At 37.3% G+C, this 14,288-nt stretch overlaps 1 protein-coding gene across 6 annotated transcripts in view; it reads right to left on the reverse strand.

Moving 5' to 3' along the window:
• The window catches only part of LOC111025760 (DNA-directed RNA polymerase III subunit 1), a 38,210-nt gene that overhangs the window by 8,720 nt on the left and 15,202 nt on the right, over window positions 1-14,288 (reverse strand). For all 6 annotated transcript variants that reach the window (XR_015788064.1, XR_015788063.1, XM_088118449.1 and 3 more), the window contains exons 6-12: window positions 10,380-10,543; window positions 10,021-10,130; window positions 9,762-9,861; window positions 2,213-2,428; window positions 1,970-2,118; window positions 1,740-1,881; window positions 1,511-1,651 (exon numbers count right to left, since the gene is read on the reverse strand). Coding sequence is in view for 4 of the 6 variants with exons in the window: in XM_088118449.1 (XP_087974575.1) it covers window positions 1,511-1,651; window positions 1,740-1,881; window positions 1,970-2,118; window positions 2,213-2,428; window positions 9,762-9,861; window positions 10,021-10,130; window positions 10,380-10,543 (1,022 nt within the window). In the remaining 2 variants the exon portion in view is untranslated. The remainder of the gene's footprint in view (window positions 1-1,510; window positions 1,652-1,739; window positions 1,882-1,969; window positions 2,119-2,212; window positions 2,429-9,761; window positions 9,862-10,020; window positions 10,131-10,379; window positions 10,544-14,288) is intronic.

Raw genomic sequence — 14,288 nt, forward strand, 5'->3', positions numbered from 1 at the left:
ATTTCCTAGGAATGGAAGTCGCAAGATCTAGTAAAGAGATTTCTATTACTTAAAGAAAGTACACACTAGATCTCCTAAGAGAAACGGGGATGAGTGGCTGCAAACCAACAGATACACCTATGATGCAAACTCAAAACTTGGAGTTAATCTCGAAGATGAACCAGTTGATCGAGGCAGATATCAACATCTAGTTGGGAAGCTTATATACTTAACTCATACGCGACCAGACATTCAGTTAGTGTGGTAACTCAATTCCTGAACAAACCTTCAAAGGAACATATGGAAGTTGTGTATAGAATATTGAGATATCTGAAGCACGATCCTGGAAAGGGACTCATGTTCAGGAAGACCACAAACCGAGCTCTTGAAGTCTTCACTGATGCACATTGGGCCGGATCTCCAATTGACTGGAAGTCAACATCAGAATATTGTTCATATGTATGGGGGAACTTAGTAACCTGGCGCAGTAAGAAACAACCGGTTGTAGCCCGAAGAAGTGCTGAAGCTGAGTTTCGATCATTAGCACATGGGATTTGTGAAGGAATTTGGTTAAAACGCCTTCTCACTGAGCTCAAGATCAAGATTGAAGGTACTATAGAGGTACTATGTGACAACCAATTTGCCATAGCCATCGCAAGAAATCCAGTACATCATGATCGGATGAAACACGTTGAAATAGACCGTCATTTCATCAGTGAGAAGATTGAGACGCAGCAATTAACCTAAGATATGTGTCCTCCCAACAACAAGCAGCTGATATATTAACTAAGGCATTGCATCGAACCAAGCTTATTTGATTGATTTCGAAACTTGGAATGACGAGCATATATCATCCAGCTTGAGGGGTAGTGTAGAAAGTCAAGTTGAAATTTAGGAGAAATTACTTCAAATTTATTTCCTTGTATACTATGTAATTTAGGTTTTCCTTGTAGATCTAGATTGATACCTAATTTCTAGTCTTTTGATTGAAGGTACTCTTGTATATATTTTCATTCTATTGTATTCAGAATAATAAGAAAAGTTCTTCTCTCAAAAAGCTTCATGTAACATATCTCTACCAATTGGGATTCATTTTTGTAACCCTTTAGTCCAGGGGATATTTCATCTCCCCCTCTTGTAAAGTTTGGCTTTTTACTTATGCAAGCTTTTCTCTGCTCCTATTAAAAAAAGGGTACAAAGCAAGACCCAGATGTTACATGAAGGTTCCCAGTTGACCATTAAGGCCTAAAATCTTAACAATCCAATTTTACAAAATTTAATACATGATATAAGAACCCTAATGAATAATCGTTTTACAGTCACCGATCCCATAACTTAAAAATTTATCAATCCTACATGTAATTCAATGTTTCACAACATCAACAACAGTCGACGAATGTTATTGTTGCTATTATAAATACAACAGCAGCAGTGAAGAGAATCTAAAGGGCATAAGAACACTGACTTGGATAACACAATTAATTCCCACATTAAGTAAATAAAAGTGATAGTGATTTCCATTCGAATTTACCCCCATCAACAAAATTGCCTCCGTGCGAGCCTCCTCTGTTTGTGGAACATGCATATTCATCTCATCGCCATCAAAATCAGCATTATATGGATTGCAAACAGATTCATTGAATCTCAATGTTCTCCAAGGCATAACTCTCACCTGCACCAATTACATGCTAAAATCTAATGCCACAAGAAGTAAATATAAAAGTTCAGTCAAAAACATCTCAGAAAGACAGTTTAATCACCCTATGACACATGATAGACATTCGATGTAGACTAGGCTGTCTGTTGAAAAGAACAATATCTCCATCTTCAAGATGACGTTCAACTATTTCACCATATTTCAATTCATCAGCAAGGCGCTTTCTACCAGAAATCATCAACGACCTACAATGAAAGTAAGAAAACACTGAACATCCAAGGCAACAAATTAATAACAAAGTTTGTGTAACAGGATTATGATAAAATTTTTAACCTCATAGAACCATCAAGATGCCTAAGCATCCTTGCACCAGGATATTTATCGGGACCATTGCTAACACATTGTCTCAACTTCTCTATATTGTGACTAGTAACTCGTTCAGGATAAGTTAGAATTCGAGCCATGTGTATGGGAACTGCAACCTAGATGTAGCAAACAAAGAGCATGAGGTAAAATAAGTCAATGCAATATTATTAAATACTCCAAACATAATCGACTTAAGCACAGTGTCCTCACCTCCGTAATTTTTAAATTAGGATCAGGCGATATAACAGTTCTACCAGTGTACTCAACACGCTTCCCACATAAATTTCCTCTAAACCGCCCTTGCTTCCCTTTCAGACGCTGAACAAAACCAGCCAACGGTTTGCTAACTTGCATTGTAAATGGTATACCGCGAACATCACTATTTATTAGTTGTGCAACTTCACTTTGAAGCATATCCCAAGATTCCTAGACAAAAATAATAATAATAATAAAAACCCACATGAAATGAAGCATAAGTATATTGTTCACATAATTATCTACAATATTACTCTTCATTCAATAGTAAAATAAATAGTCAAAAATGGATAAATATAAAAATACATTTGAGAGAGATTTTTTTCATGTCACTCATTAATAACAAATTTTTTGTTTAAATTTTTTTGCTACATCACCCATAAAATATTACAAAACTATTTTTTGCCACATAAGCATAAAATGTAATATAAATTAATATTAGATGGACCTTATCAGCATTGGTTAGGGTTCCCAACGATTCTGTTATCTCAAGGACTAAAAATGAACATTATTGAAACTTTACATATAAAACTATAAAATGTTGAAGCCTAAGAACCAAATAGAAATTAAACTCAAAATTCAGGAATCAAAACGCTATTCTTTCCCAAAAAAAAAAAAATTGATTTTCAAATTAGTGAAATTCAAAGAAACAAAAGTATACCACATTCATTTTTCGATTTTTTTTTTAAGCATGTATTCATTTTGAACTTGGTCATATTAAAATAGCATAAATATATGGTATTTAATTTTTATCTTCGTAATTTTATAATAACCTTGAAAATGTATTTTTTTATGTTAGTCAAACTAAAATAACAGAAGTAGTGCCCCCAAAAAAGGCAGCCCGATAGGCAATGGCTTGGAGTCTCTTGATGGCTTATAGGTCTCAAGTTCGAACCTTCTGGTGAGCTTAATACCAAAAACCCTTGATGTCTCCTAACTTAATTATATTTGAACAATAAGAAATTTTATTTTTAACCTAACCATATTAAGACAACAAATAGTAAATATCTAAAAGGAGAAATTTAAACAAATTTAAATCCAACAATTAAACAAGGACTTAAACTCAATCTTAATCTGAGGGTGGGCAGAAACAAATATTTCAATTTTAAAAATTTTGAAACAATGCAGTGGTTGTTCTGAAATAAATACAGTGGTTGGATCAATGCAGTGGCTGGGCCTCTTGTGGAGAATTTGGTTTGAAAGAAATACGATAATTTTTCAGGGTGTGGATGCTTCAAGGGAGGATTTTTGGGATATTGTTAGCTTACACCCTTCGAATTGGTGCTTACTTCACAAATATTTTTGTGATTATAGCTTGTCACAAATCTATGCCAATTGGAACTCATTTTTTTAACAAGAAACAAACTTTTCATTGATAAATGAAAATGAAGTAATGACATAAAATGACATTGCTAAATTCAAGGTATGCTCTGTTCTCTCTCCTCTCTCTTCCTCTCATTTCCTTCCCTTCGGATTCTTCTTTGGTAAAGGTTTCCGAATTAGCCTGTCCCTAGTTCGATCTTAGTCTCATTGCACGAATTCTATCCGATTTCATTTATAATGGAAATTAGCAATTGTTGTATTTGATGGTTCCTTTTTCTGTATTTGGACTGAAAATGACATGTTCATGTTAGAAGATGTGGAAAGAAAAGTTTTGATCACTCTGCACTCTTCACAATTCTTATGGTTTGAAAATCACATGATGGAAGTTACTCAGCAACCAGTCCCCGCTTCATTATTTTTTCAGCTTCATGACGATCTTGGATAGTGTCATATACAAAAATTTAGATCTAATGGTCTCTGGATGGATTTGGAAGGAATCTAAATGGATCCAGGTAATCCGGAAAAATAATCTGTCTTATTACTGAAAATTGTACTCTATTGTATAAAAGGTATTTTACTCAACCCTCTCTTCTCTCTCTTCTCTCTCCTCGCTTTCCGCCTGCCTCTCTCCCTCCTTCTTCCTCCCTCAGCCCCTCCCACTCTTCTTTCCGATGGCCGTGTTTAATGGTGTTCTGAAGCAAAGCTCCATGGAAGTCAGCAATTGTCATATTGAAGGAAAGTACTTCTGTACTTGGGCGGAAAGTGATTATATTTGGATAGAGGATGTTATTAGGAAGGAAGCATTACAGCCTCATCCTTCACAGTTTTTATGGCTCGAAAATCATATGGCAGTAGTAGTTCAGAAACCGGTTTCAGCATATTATTCTTTTAAGGGTCGTTCTGCATATGGAACCTGTCAAATTCATGAGACGAGAATTAAGCAATCGTGGTATATCACTTGGACTTTATGGTCGTTTACTGGTGGTTGCCAGATTATTATGATTCCGGCTTGTTCTGATAAGATGGGATGGAAGGACTTCTGGACCATGCTTCGAAATTTTTCAACTAGAAATGCAGAGAGACAGATCAAGGAAGTTTCGATTTTCAGAAACTCGAAAGTGGAAGAGATCATTGCTCCGGCTAAAAAACAGCTTCGGATGAAGGAAGATGGAAATCCTCTGTCCTATGCACAGGCAGTTAAACGGAAAAAATGCCTCCATTGAGTCGTACGGCCACTAATTCTAATCCCAAAGCTAGCAATTTCGTTGAGGTTCCAGTAGCTGGTGAAATGCCTTTTCGTCGGTTTGCTCATAAGCCGACTTCTGAGAACTTGATGTCTAAGTATTGGATTCAAAAGGAAACGGAAGTAATTGATCTTGATTGGAATAATTTAATGGTAGTACCCAGATGTTGTGCCCATGATTAATGGTCCAAGATAGCTTTGGCTTTGAAAGAAAAATATTCTCAGCCATGCGTTCTCAATCCTTTCATGGAAGATAAAGCTTTACTCAAGTTTAGTAATTCCAGATTGTTAAATTCAAAAGAGTTATCTGGAAAATGGGCTTCTGTTGGTGAATTCCGAATTAAGATTGAGTTATGGAATCCATAATGTCATTGTAGAAAGGAGTTTATCAGAAGTTATGGAGGTTGGATTACAATTCATGATCTTCCCCTGATTTTCTGGGATAGAGAATGCTTTGAAGCAATTGGAAAGTATTGTGGTGGGTTAGTTGAAATATCAACTAAAACGTTGAATCTTTTGGATGCCTCTAAAGTGGTAATTCGAGTTGATTAGAATCGATGTGGTTTTTTACCAGTAGTGGTGAAGATAAGTCATAAGAAGCTTGGGCCATTTACAGTTCGTATTTCGGATTGTAACCCTTCAAATCACCTCCGTTCTAGGGATTCTTTGTTTGATTTTGAGTCATTATCGAATCCTCTGGATTGTGCCAGATTTCAAACGGTTATGGAACTTGAAAGGTCCCTTCCGAACGGTTTTGATATCTACTCAAATACAAAGTTGAACTTCTTGGCTCAAGAAGTACCCGATTTGGTTAATTTTCCAAATAAAGACAGCCGACATTCACACTCCCTAGGCCAGCTGGACATTAATGGCGAAGTTTAAAAAGAGAGAGAGCAAAAGTCATACCCTCCTTGCCGGCTGGATAATAATGGCAGAATTTCAAGAGACTCAGGTTGTAATGAAAGTACAGGTGAGCCGCTGAGATTAATTAAAGGGTCCTCATTTCCCATTGAAGCAAGGAAGCCAAACGGTCGTGTGGATCCTCTACCATTCTTTTATTCAAGAAGTTGGGGGGAAAAGGTGGCTATTAATGATATAGTCATGGCTGAAGAAGTAAGAACAAACTTAATTTCTGCATTCAATGAAGAAAGAGAGTGTCCTCCCTCAGGAAACGCTTCGGGTTCCAAAATGCAACCTTGTGATCATCTGCCTTCCTCCTTAACACATGGACTGATCAACTCTACCAAAATAATAACTTCCCTGACTGCCTCTTCTGATGAATCTCTTGGCGACGATGAATCAGATCTCAGCATTAGTAATCCGGATTCATCACCAGTTGCTAACTCCATCGTCACTCCAGATGAAGTTTTATGCGAGCAGTATTTTGAGGTAGACTTGCAAAAATTGTTTGTAGAAGACAATGGAAACGAAAAGTAGGTCTTAATTCCTCCTTTCTTTAAAGAGGTGGGTATCAATTTAATTCCTATCTCTCACTCACAATGAAGATTGTATCATGGAATATCAGGGGGCTGTGCAAGGATGAAAAAAGGTTGAAAATTAAGAAATTTGTCCAGAACCACAGCCTGGATGTGGTATGCCTACAAGAAACAAAAATTCAACCGTTTGATCCATCTTTGATTAAATCTCTATGGAGTTCTAAAGATATAGGTTGGTCAACCATTGATGCACTTGGAAAGTCTGGAGGAATTCTAATAATGTGGAATGAAGGCCGGATTAGTGTAAAAGAAGTCATCAAGGGGGTATTCTCTATCAGTTCTTATTTCCTTTTCTAGTATTGACAATATTTGGCTCAGGTTCGTTTATGGTCCGACAGATTACAAGGAAAGGAAGTTTTTCTTTCAATAACTCCATGATATTTCGACGCTATCTGAAAAATGTTGGTGTATTGGTGGCGATTTCAACACAATCTGGTGGCCTTCTGAAAGGTCATCCTGTACCAGATCATCTAAAGCAATGAAGAGGTTTAATAATTTAGATCATCTAAAGCAATGAAGAGGTTTAATAATTTGATTCACAAGCTAGATTTGGTGTTAATCCCTTTAGCCAAGGGCAAGTACACTTGGTCTAAGCCTGGTCTCGAGTCCAATCATTCCTTATTGGACAGATTCATGTTCTCCAATGGTTGAGAGAGCGTTTTTTCCAACTCCAAGGCGTCTCGTGCTGAAAGAACCACTTCAGATCATTTTCCTATTATTTTGGAGGCTGGTGATTTCCAATGGGGTCCAATCCCTTTCAGTTCTTTAATTTGTGGCTGTCTAACAAAGATTGTATTTTTTTTTTAACAAGATACGAACTTTTCATTGATATATGAAAAGGAACAAAATTGTTCAAAGATACAAACTCCCGAAGGAGTGATAGAGAAAGCAAGAAATAGAAAATAAAACATAAGACAAGACTACAAAGGAGAAATAAAGGCCTCCCAATTCATACAAATCATACTAGGGGAATACGAAGAGAACAGATCAGAAAGAGCACACCATTGAGAAGCTTTGAATTTGGCAATGTTGAAGCATTCCAATGGCGGGCGACAAGAATCTTCAAAAATCCTTTGATTTCTCCCAAACCATAATTCTGAGATGATAGCCTTAAATCCATTAATCCAAAGTAGATTAGCTTTAGGTGCCAACCCAACGCCATGTAGAATCTGAAAAATATTATTAGCAGCCTCACGATCCCACACCCATACTAATTGGAACATCTGGAGAAAAAGATTCCAACAAACAGCAGCATATGGGCAGAAAAAGAAGACATGATTTAAGCTTTCTTCATTTTCTGCACATAAAAAGCAAATGGATGGCTGTAAAGCCAGCTTTGGAGACTTTCTCTGCAAAATATCTGCTGTATTGACTTTGCCATATAATAGAATCCAAATTAACATATTAACTTGTTTTGGGCTGCCCGAACTCCAAAGAGAGAGTAGAAGAGCTTTTGAAACCCGCAAATCAGCTCTTTCAGACTTGCACAGAGAAGAAACGGAGAAGAGGCCCGACTTTTCCAAACTCCAACAACGAACATCATCATTTTCTGAAATAGTAACTGAAGAAATGCAAGAAAGAAGCTCCGAAAGCTCCAAAATCTCCTCATCTTTCAATGCCCAGTATGATTGAATCTAACTTAGCTAATGATCAATCCTATGGTTGGGCAGGTTATTCTCTGAATTCTAAGCTGAGAAATCTAAAGTCTTTGCTTCGAAGTTGGTACTTGCAGAATGAAAAAAGTAAAAAGGAGTCATAAACAAGAATTCTCCAGCAAATTTCTTCTTTGGATTCCAAAGAGGAAGACTGGATTATCTAATGAGGAAGCTAAAAAGAGGAGTGATCTCCAAGTGGATCTGCTGATGCTATATGTGGATTCCGAAAGGAATTTGTTCCAAAAAAACAAGATTCAATGGCTGAAGGAGAGAGATGAAAATTCTAGCTTCTTCCACAAATATTTAGCAGCTCGCAAGCGAAAATCGGTTATTTTCGAGTTGATTAATGAGTACGGTCAAACGTTAGTCAATCAGAAAGATATAGAAGAAGAAATTTTTACCTTTTTCGAAAGGTTATATTCTGCAAACAGTGGTCCCAGATTTTCTCCAAGAAGGATTAATTGGCGACCCATTTCCTCATTTGATCGGGTATGGCTGGAACGTTGCTTTGAAGAATCAGAAATAAGGTTGGCAATTGGCATTAGATGATCTTGGCAAAAACAAAGCACCGGGTCCTGATGGATTTACCTCAGAATTTTATATTTGGTTTTGGCAGTCACAGAAAGCTGATTTTTGTCCGGTTATTCAAGCAATTTCATATAAACGGCCACATTAATGCTTGCCTTAAGGAGAACTTCATTTGCCTTGTTCCAAAAAAGGCAAAGGTATCAAAGATTCGGGACTTTAGGCCAATAAGCCTTTGTTCTTCTATTTATAAGCTACTGGGGCTGGCCAAAGTTCTAGTAGAGCGTCTTAAGAAGGTTATGCCTTCTACAATCTCAATTAATCAAAGCGCCTTCATTGAAGGTAGGAATATTCTTGACCTGATCTTGTTAGCCAATGAAGCAGTGGAGGATTATAAGGCTCGGAAGAGTAGTGGTTGGTTGTTAAAGCTAGACCTTGTAAAGGCATTTGATAAGGTTGATTGGGCCTTTTTAGAAGATGTGCTTACACAAAAACAGTTTGGGAAGAAATGGCGTAGATGGATCAGTGGCTCTGTAAGAGGAACTAAGTTCTCCATATTTATTAATGGTAGACCTAAGGGTCGTATTTTGGCCTCTAGGGGTTTGAGGCAAGGTGATCCTCTTTCACCCTTCCTCTTTCTCCTAGTTGGGGATGTTTTCATAGCATCTTGGACAGTATTCACATGGGATAATTCTTTGAAGGCTTTTTGGTTGGAAAGGATAAGAGTCACATTCCCCACGTGCAATTTGCAGATGATATCCTCTTCTGTAAAGATGATGATGGTATGTTGGATAATCTCATTCAGGCTAATCAAAGTTTATGAAAATATGTTTGGTTTTTCTGTTAAATTGGGAGAAATCAGCAATATGTGGCATTAATATACAATCTGGAAAAGTTTGTCAGATTGCAGATTCCTTGAATTGTCAGATTGCTTCCCTTCCATTCTCGTATTTAGGGCTTCCCTTGGGAGGAAATCCGAGATCAGTTGCTTTTTGGAGCACTATTGTGGAGAAAATTGAAAAAAGGTTGGATAGGTGGAAACGGTTTCAACTCTCGAGAGGAGGTCGCTTGACACTTTGTAAGTCTTGTCTTATCCAACCTTCCGCTTTATTATATTGAAGAAGCTCCACAAAAGACTATTCTAACCAAAGCAATCTTTATTATCCAAAAGAAATGCAAAATAATGAAAAAATTATACACACACACACACACACACACATATATAATCATTTAAAATAAAAACACCAAAGTCCACAATGTACCAGGCATTTAGGTAGTGAGTTTGATGTTGATAACTCTTGGCTAACACTTGCATTCTGTTGGATGATTCGTTTTAACCTCTCAGTTATATCATTTTCATTGCTGCAACAGGAAAAAGAAAATTTTTAAAAACCATTTATAAATGCCACCTTGAGATGGTTTACAAATGACAATATGATGTCTTAAAAAAATATACAATCAAAAACTTGAATTTCATTGTGGTTCAATATATGTGAAGGAAGGGAAGGAAAGAAAAAGAACCTTTGTGAACCATCCATAATTACAGAAGGACGGATAGCTATAGGAGGCACTGCAACGTTAGTAATGATGAGATTATCAGGCCTATCTGATAGAAAGAGTAACTCACAGTCCTGCACAAAGGAGGATGTCATGAAAATAAAAATGGAATGCAATGAAAGTAAAAGGAAAATAATATGCGTCACACCTAGAGAAGTTATGCAATACACAACTCATTTCAATGGCCACAACGATCGAAGCAAGTGACATTAGTGAGTTTTTTTTAACAGGAAACAACTTTTCATTGATATATATGAAGAGAAATAAGTGTCATTGATGAGTGCGTTAATATAAAGAAGATCCTAAATACTATCAATGTATACCTCATCTGTCATCCTTTTAAAAAGAGAAAGAACTCTAAAAGGGTTCAAAATATCATTCGACACATTATAGGGTGCTCTAAGATCCTCTGATACCATCCCCGCATCCTTGGATTTCACACGATAATGTAGTATTCCCAACATAGATACAGCCTTCTTCACCGAACCTACAATAGAATCATAAAATATATGGCTAATAATTATTGATCTCAAAACCAGAATGTACACAGCTGTCATAAAGACATTAAAATCAGCCACATTCACCTCAATGATACATGCTCTACTCTAAAACGTGTTCTCATAATGATGGAAACACATATTAATGAAACCTTTCTTTCATCAAAATATATACAAAGACTTGCACTAATATGCAAATTTCTTGGACACCTTAAAATGCAATGCATGCTGACAATGCCAAATAACATCCACGTATACACAGAGATCTAAGATAAAGAGCACTTAAAACATTTTTAACCCAATTCTAATCCAGTATAAAATTGTGTTTGTAACAGAGCTCACAGAAGAAATATAGGATCCCATATTACCCACAAGAAAGGAAGTACAAAATACAGCAGACTTTCAAGAGGTTTACACCCTCCCCACTTCCTACGACTTCAATCTTCAATCATACCCTTTTCTGTCCAAAAACATTTGCACATCCCTACACATTCTATTACAGTGTTTTTTGGTCAAATGCAGTAAGTGCTTTTAAGGAGGGGAAAAAGGCACAGCTTACTACATCTTTATGGTGCCCTAAACAGAAGAAATTTTTTCTGTAATTACAACTTATCTTTTATCCTTCAAGATTGGAAGGCCTTAATGTTAGAGATTTGGGAGTGGGTCTTTCCATCCCCACCTTTAGGTTGTTTCTTTTATATTGTGTTAATATATTCGTTTCTTATCTTATATAATCAAATCGTTATACATCCGTTTCTTATCCAAAAAAAGGAAGAAAAAATAAGGGCACGAAATAGAAGGCAGATGAGGAGTTTTAGAGATGCTAATTTTTTTAAGAGATGAGGCAGATGAGGAGTTTTAAGCGAAAAAACAAAAAAAACCAAAAAAAAAACCAGTCAGTTTTCTGACCTCGGAAACCAGTCCTATATGTAAGAAGTTAAAAAATATGAAAAACAGGATATATTCCATCAAGGACAGCAATTGTAGCTTGTCAGCAATCTCACCACTCGTTCTAACACCTAAAAGGAGCTCCATCTGACTGAGGGGCCAACTTCTTGTTCCATTGGGCTACCAACGAAGACTTGTAGTACGAGTGTAGCTTGAGGCAAACCATGTCCTCAACTTGATAGGTTGCACCCCTTCAATGCTTGTCAGAATCTCTTGGGCCTTGTTGGCAGCTTAAGTTTAAGGTCACTGACAACTGTGCCTTGTTCTTGCAACAACTGATCTATAGAGGACTACTCATATCAGATCAAAGGTAGTGGTGGTGGCTTGCCATATATCAATTTCGAGGGAGTGATTTTAGTGATGACATGGTATAAGGTGTTTTATCAATATTCTACCTGAGTCACTCATTTAATGTCTTTGGTTTCTTAGAAGCAAAGCATCTCAAGTATGTCTACAAACATCTATTACCTACCTCATATTGTCCATCCAAGTTGCAAACATGGTGCTTCACTTGAGACTAGTCCCTTGTAACTTCAAAAGCTCCAACTGGAACGCACTCATGAACACAGGGTTAGTTGTCCCCATTAAAAACTCATGCACCCTTATTACCTCTAATTAATAAGCGAGATAGCTTCGGCTCCTTTCTACATAGCAATTAGCCCATCCCTCCCACCAATGTAGCAATGTTCTCCATTTTCAAAACCCTTGAAAGCTCCTCAACCCACCATTGGTAGTGATGTAGTGTTTTAGTTGTTATTTTAAGGTTTTCCTTTAAGATGTAGCTTTCAAGCTTTGTTCTTTATTTAGTTATTAGTTACTACACAGTAACTAGTTTTTACTGTTTTGTGAGTTGTTAGCCAAACTCTATAAATAGAGGCTGATCTCTTAATAAAAGATATCTTTCATTCTCTTCAAGAAACCATTGTGTTTGTACATCAAGTTGGTATCAGAGCACCCAAATTTCTGGGCACCAAATGGCGGGAAAAAAGTCGATCACCGATGACTCTTCCCTCATCAACAAAGAAATGGAGCAGCCCTCCATTCTCTCGCCACGATCGTCAGCCGAACGCTTGCTGTCGGTTGAAGGGGAGGTGAAAGCCATCCAATAGGATGTTGGCGAGATTAAACACATCTTGGAGATTATACATGAGAAACTTGATGCTTTAAGTGTGGAACGATCCCCGGTCCGACGCACCACGGGACAACAAGAAAGATTGGATCAAGAAGTACAGAGGGAGGATCGAAGACATTTATTTCAGCAAGAACAGCAAGCCGATCCACCAAGAAGACCACAAACAATCCGTTTGGGTCCAAGAAACCTCCAAGAACCACGACATTTCAATCAAGAACTGAATCAGAATCCTTTGTTTCAGCGGCGGACTGAGTTCAATGCGGATTCTTCCAGCGAGGAGGAGGAAGAACTACTTGCCTTTGAAGGTGACTGGTTTGGTAGATATCCTAACCCACATAGAAACCAAGATAGTAATGAATACAAGATGAAAATTGATCTACCTATGCTTAATGGTAAAATGGATATTGAAGGGTTTCTTGATTGGGTAAAGAATGTCGAAAATTTTTTTGGTTACATGGGAACACTTGAACATAAGAAAGTAAGACTTGTAGCATTAAAACTCAAAGGTGGAGCTTCGGCGTGGTGGGATCAGCTGGAAATTAATAGACATCGTTATGGTAAAAAACCCATTCGAAGTTGGGAACGCATGAAGAAACTCATGCGGGAACGCTTCCTTCCTGTTAATTTTGAACAAATTTTATATAATCAGTATCAAAATTGTAGGTAGGGATCCAGATCGATTGCTGACTATTCTGAAGAATTTCACCGCTTGGGAGCTCGAACAAATCTGTTGGAAGGACAACAACATCTTGTGGCAAGATTCATTGGGGGACTACGTTCGGATATTAAGGAATAGATCGCCCTCCAACCAATAGGTTATTTAAATGAGGCCATCTCTACGGCCACAACAATTGAAGAACAAGTGGGAAATAGATCTAAAAAACAGTACACCCGAAGGACCAATTGGGAACAAGGTGGAACTTCCAAGAAGCCTACTTCGACGGGTGACAACATTTCCTCTCCCAACCATGCCGTTACTACAACAAAAGGTAAAACTCTGGACACTGATTTAGTCAAGTCTAACCACACTGATTTGGTGACAGGAAAGAAACAGGGCAATATATACCATCGCCCTACATTAGGGAAATGTTTTAGGTGTGGACAAACCGGTCATTTATCCAATGAATGTCCGCACCGCAAGATAATCAATATGGTCGAAGAGGATGTCCTACAAGAGGACAGCAGTGAGGAAATTGTTGATGATATTGATTATACGGCACCAGACGAAGGTGATATCGTTTCATGTGTTCTTCAACGAGTGCTGTTAACTCCTAAGACCGATATTTCTTATCAACGACATGCTCTCTTTCGGACTAGGTGTACTATCAATGGCAAAATCTGTAATGTCATAATTGAAAGAACAAAATACAGCAGAGTTCCAAGAGAAATGTAACCTCCCCACTTCCCAAGGCTTCTCATATCCATTTCTAATATCACATCACACAACTTATATCCTACCACCCAAAACATTTCCCAGATCCCCTACAAATTTTGATTAACAGAACAATAAAATGATCACACAACTAGTTCAGAAGGTCAAATTTCCAACAAGATTAACGAGCATGTTCAAGTATGGTTTCAATTTTTTTTTTCTTTTTTGGATAAGTATGGTTTCAATTAAGTTGGAAGAATAGAATTCTGAAGTAAAGGGTTAA

This window comes from Momordica charantia, unplaced genomic scaffold, assembly GCF_013281855.1.
Source record: "Momordica charantia cultivar OHB3-1 unplaced genomic scaffold, Mcharantia_2.0 BLBB01000158.1, whole genome shotgun sequence".
Taxonomy (NCBI): Eukaryota; Viridiplantae; Streptophyta; class Magnoliopsida; order Cucurbitales; family Cucurbitaceae; genus Momordica; species Momordica charantia.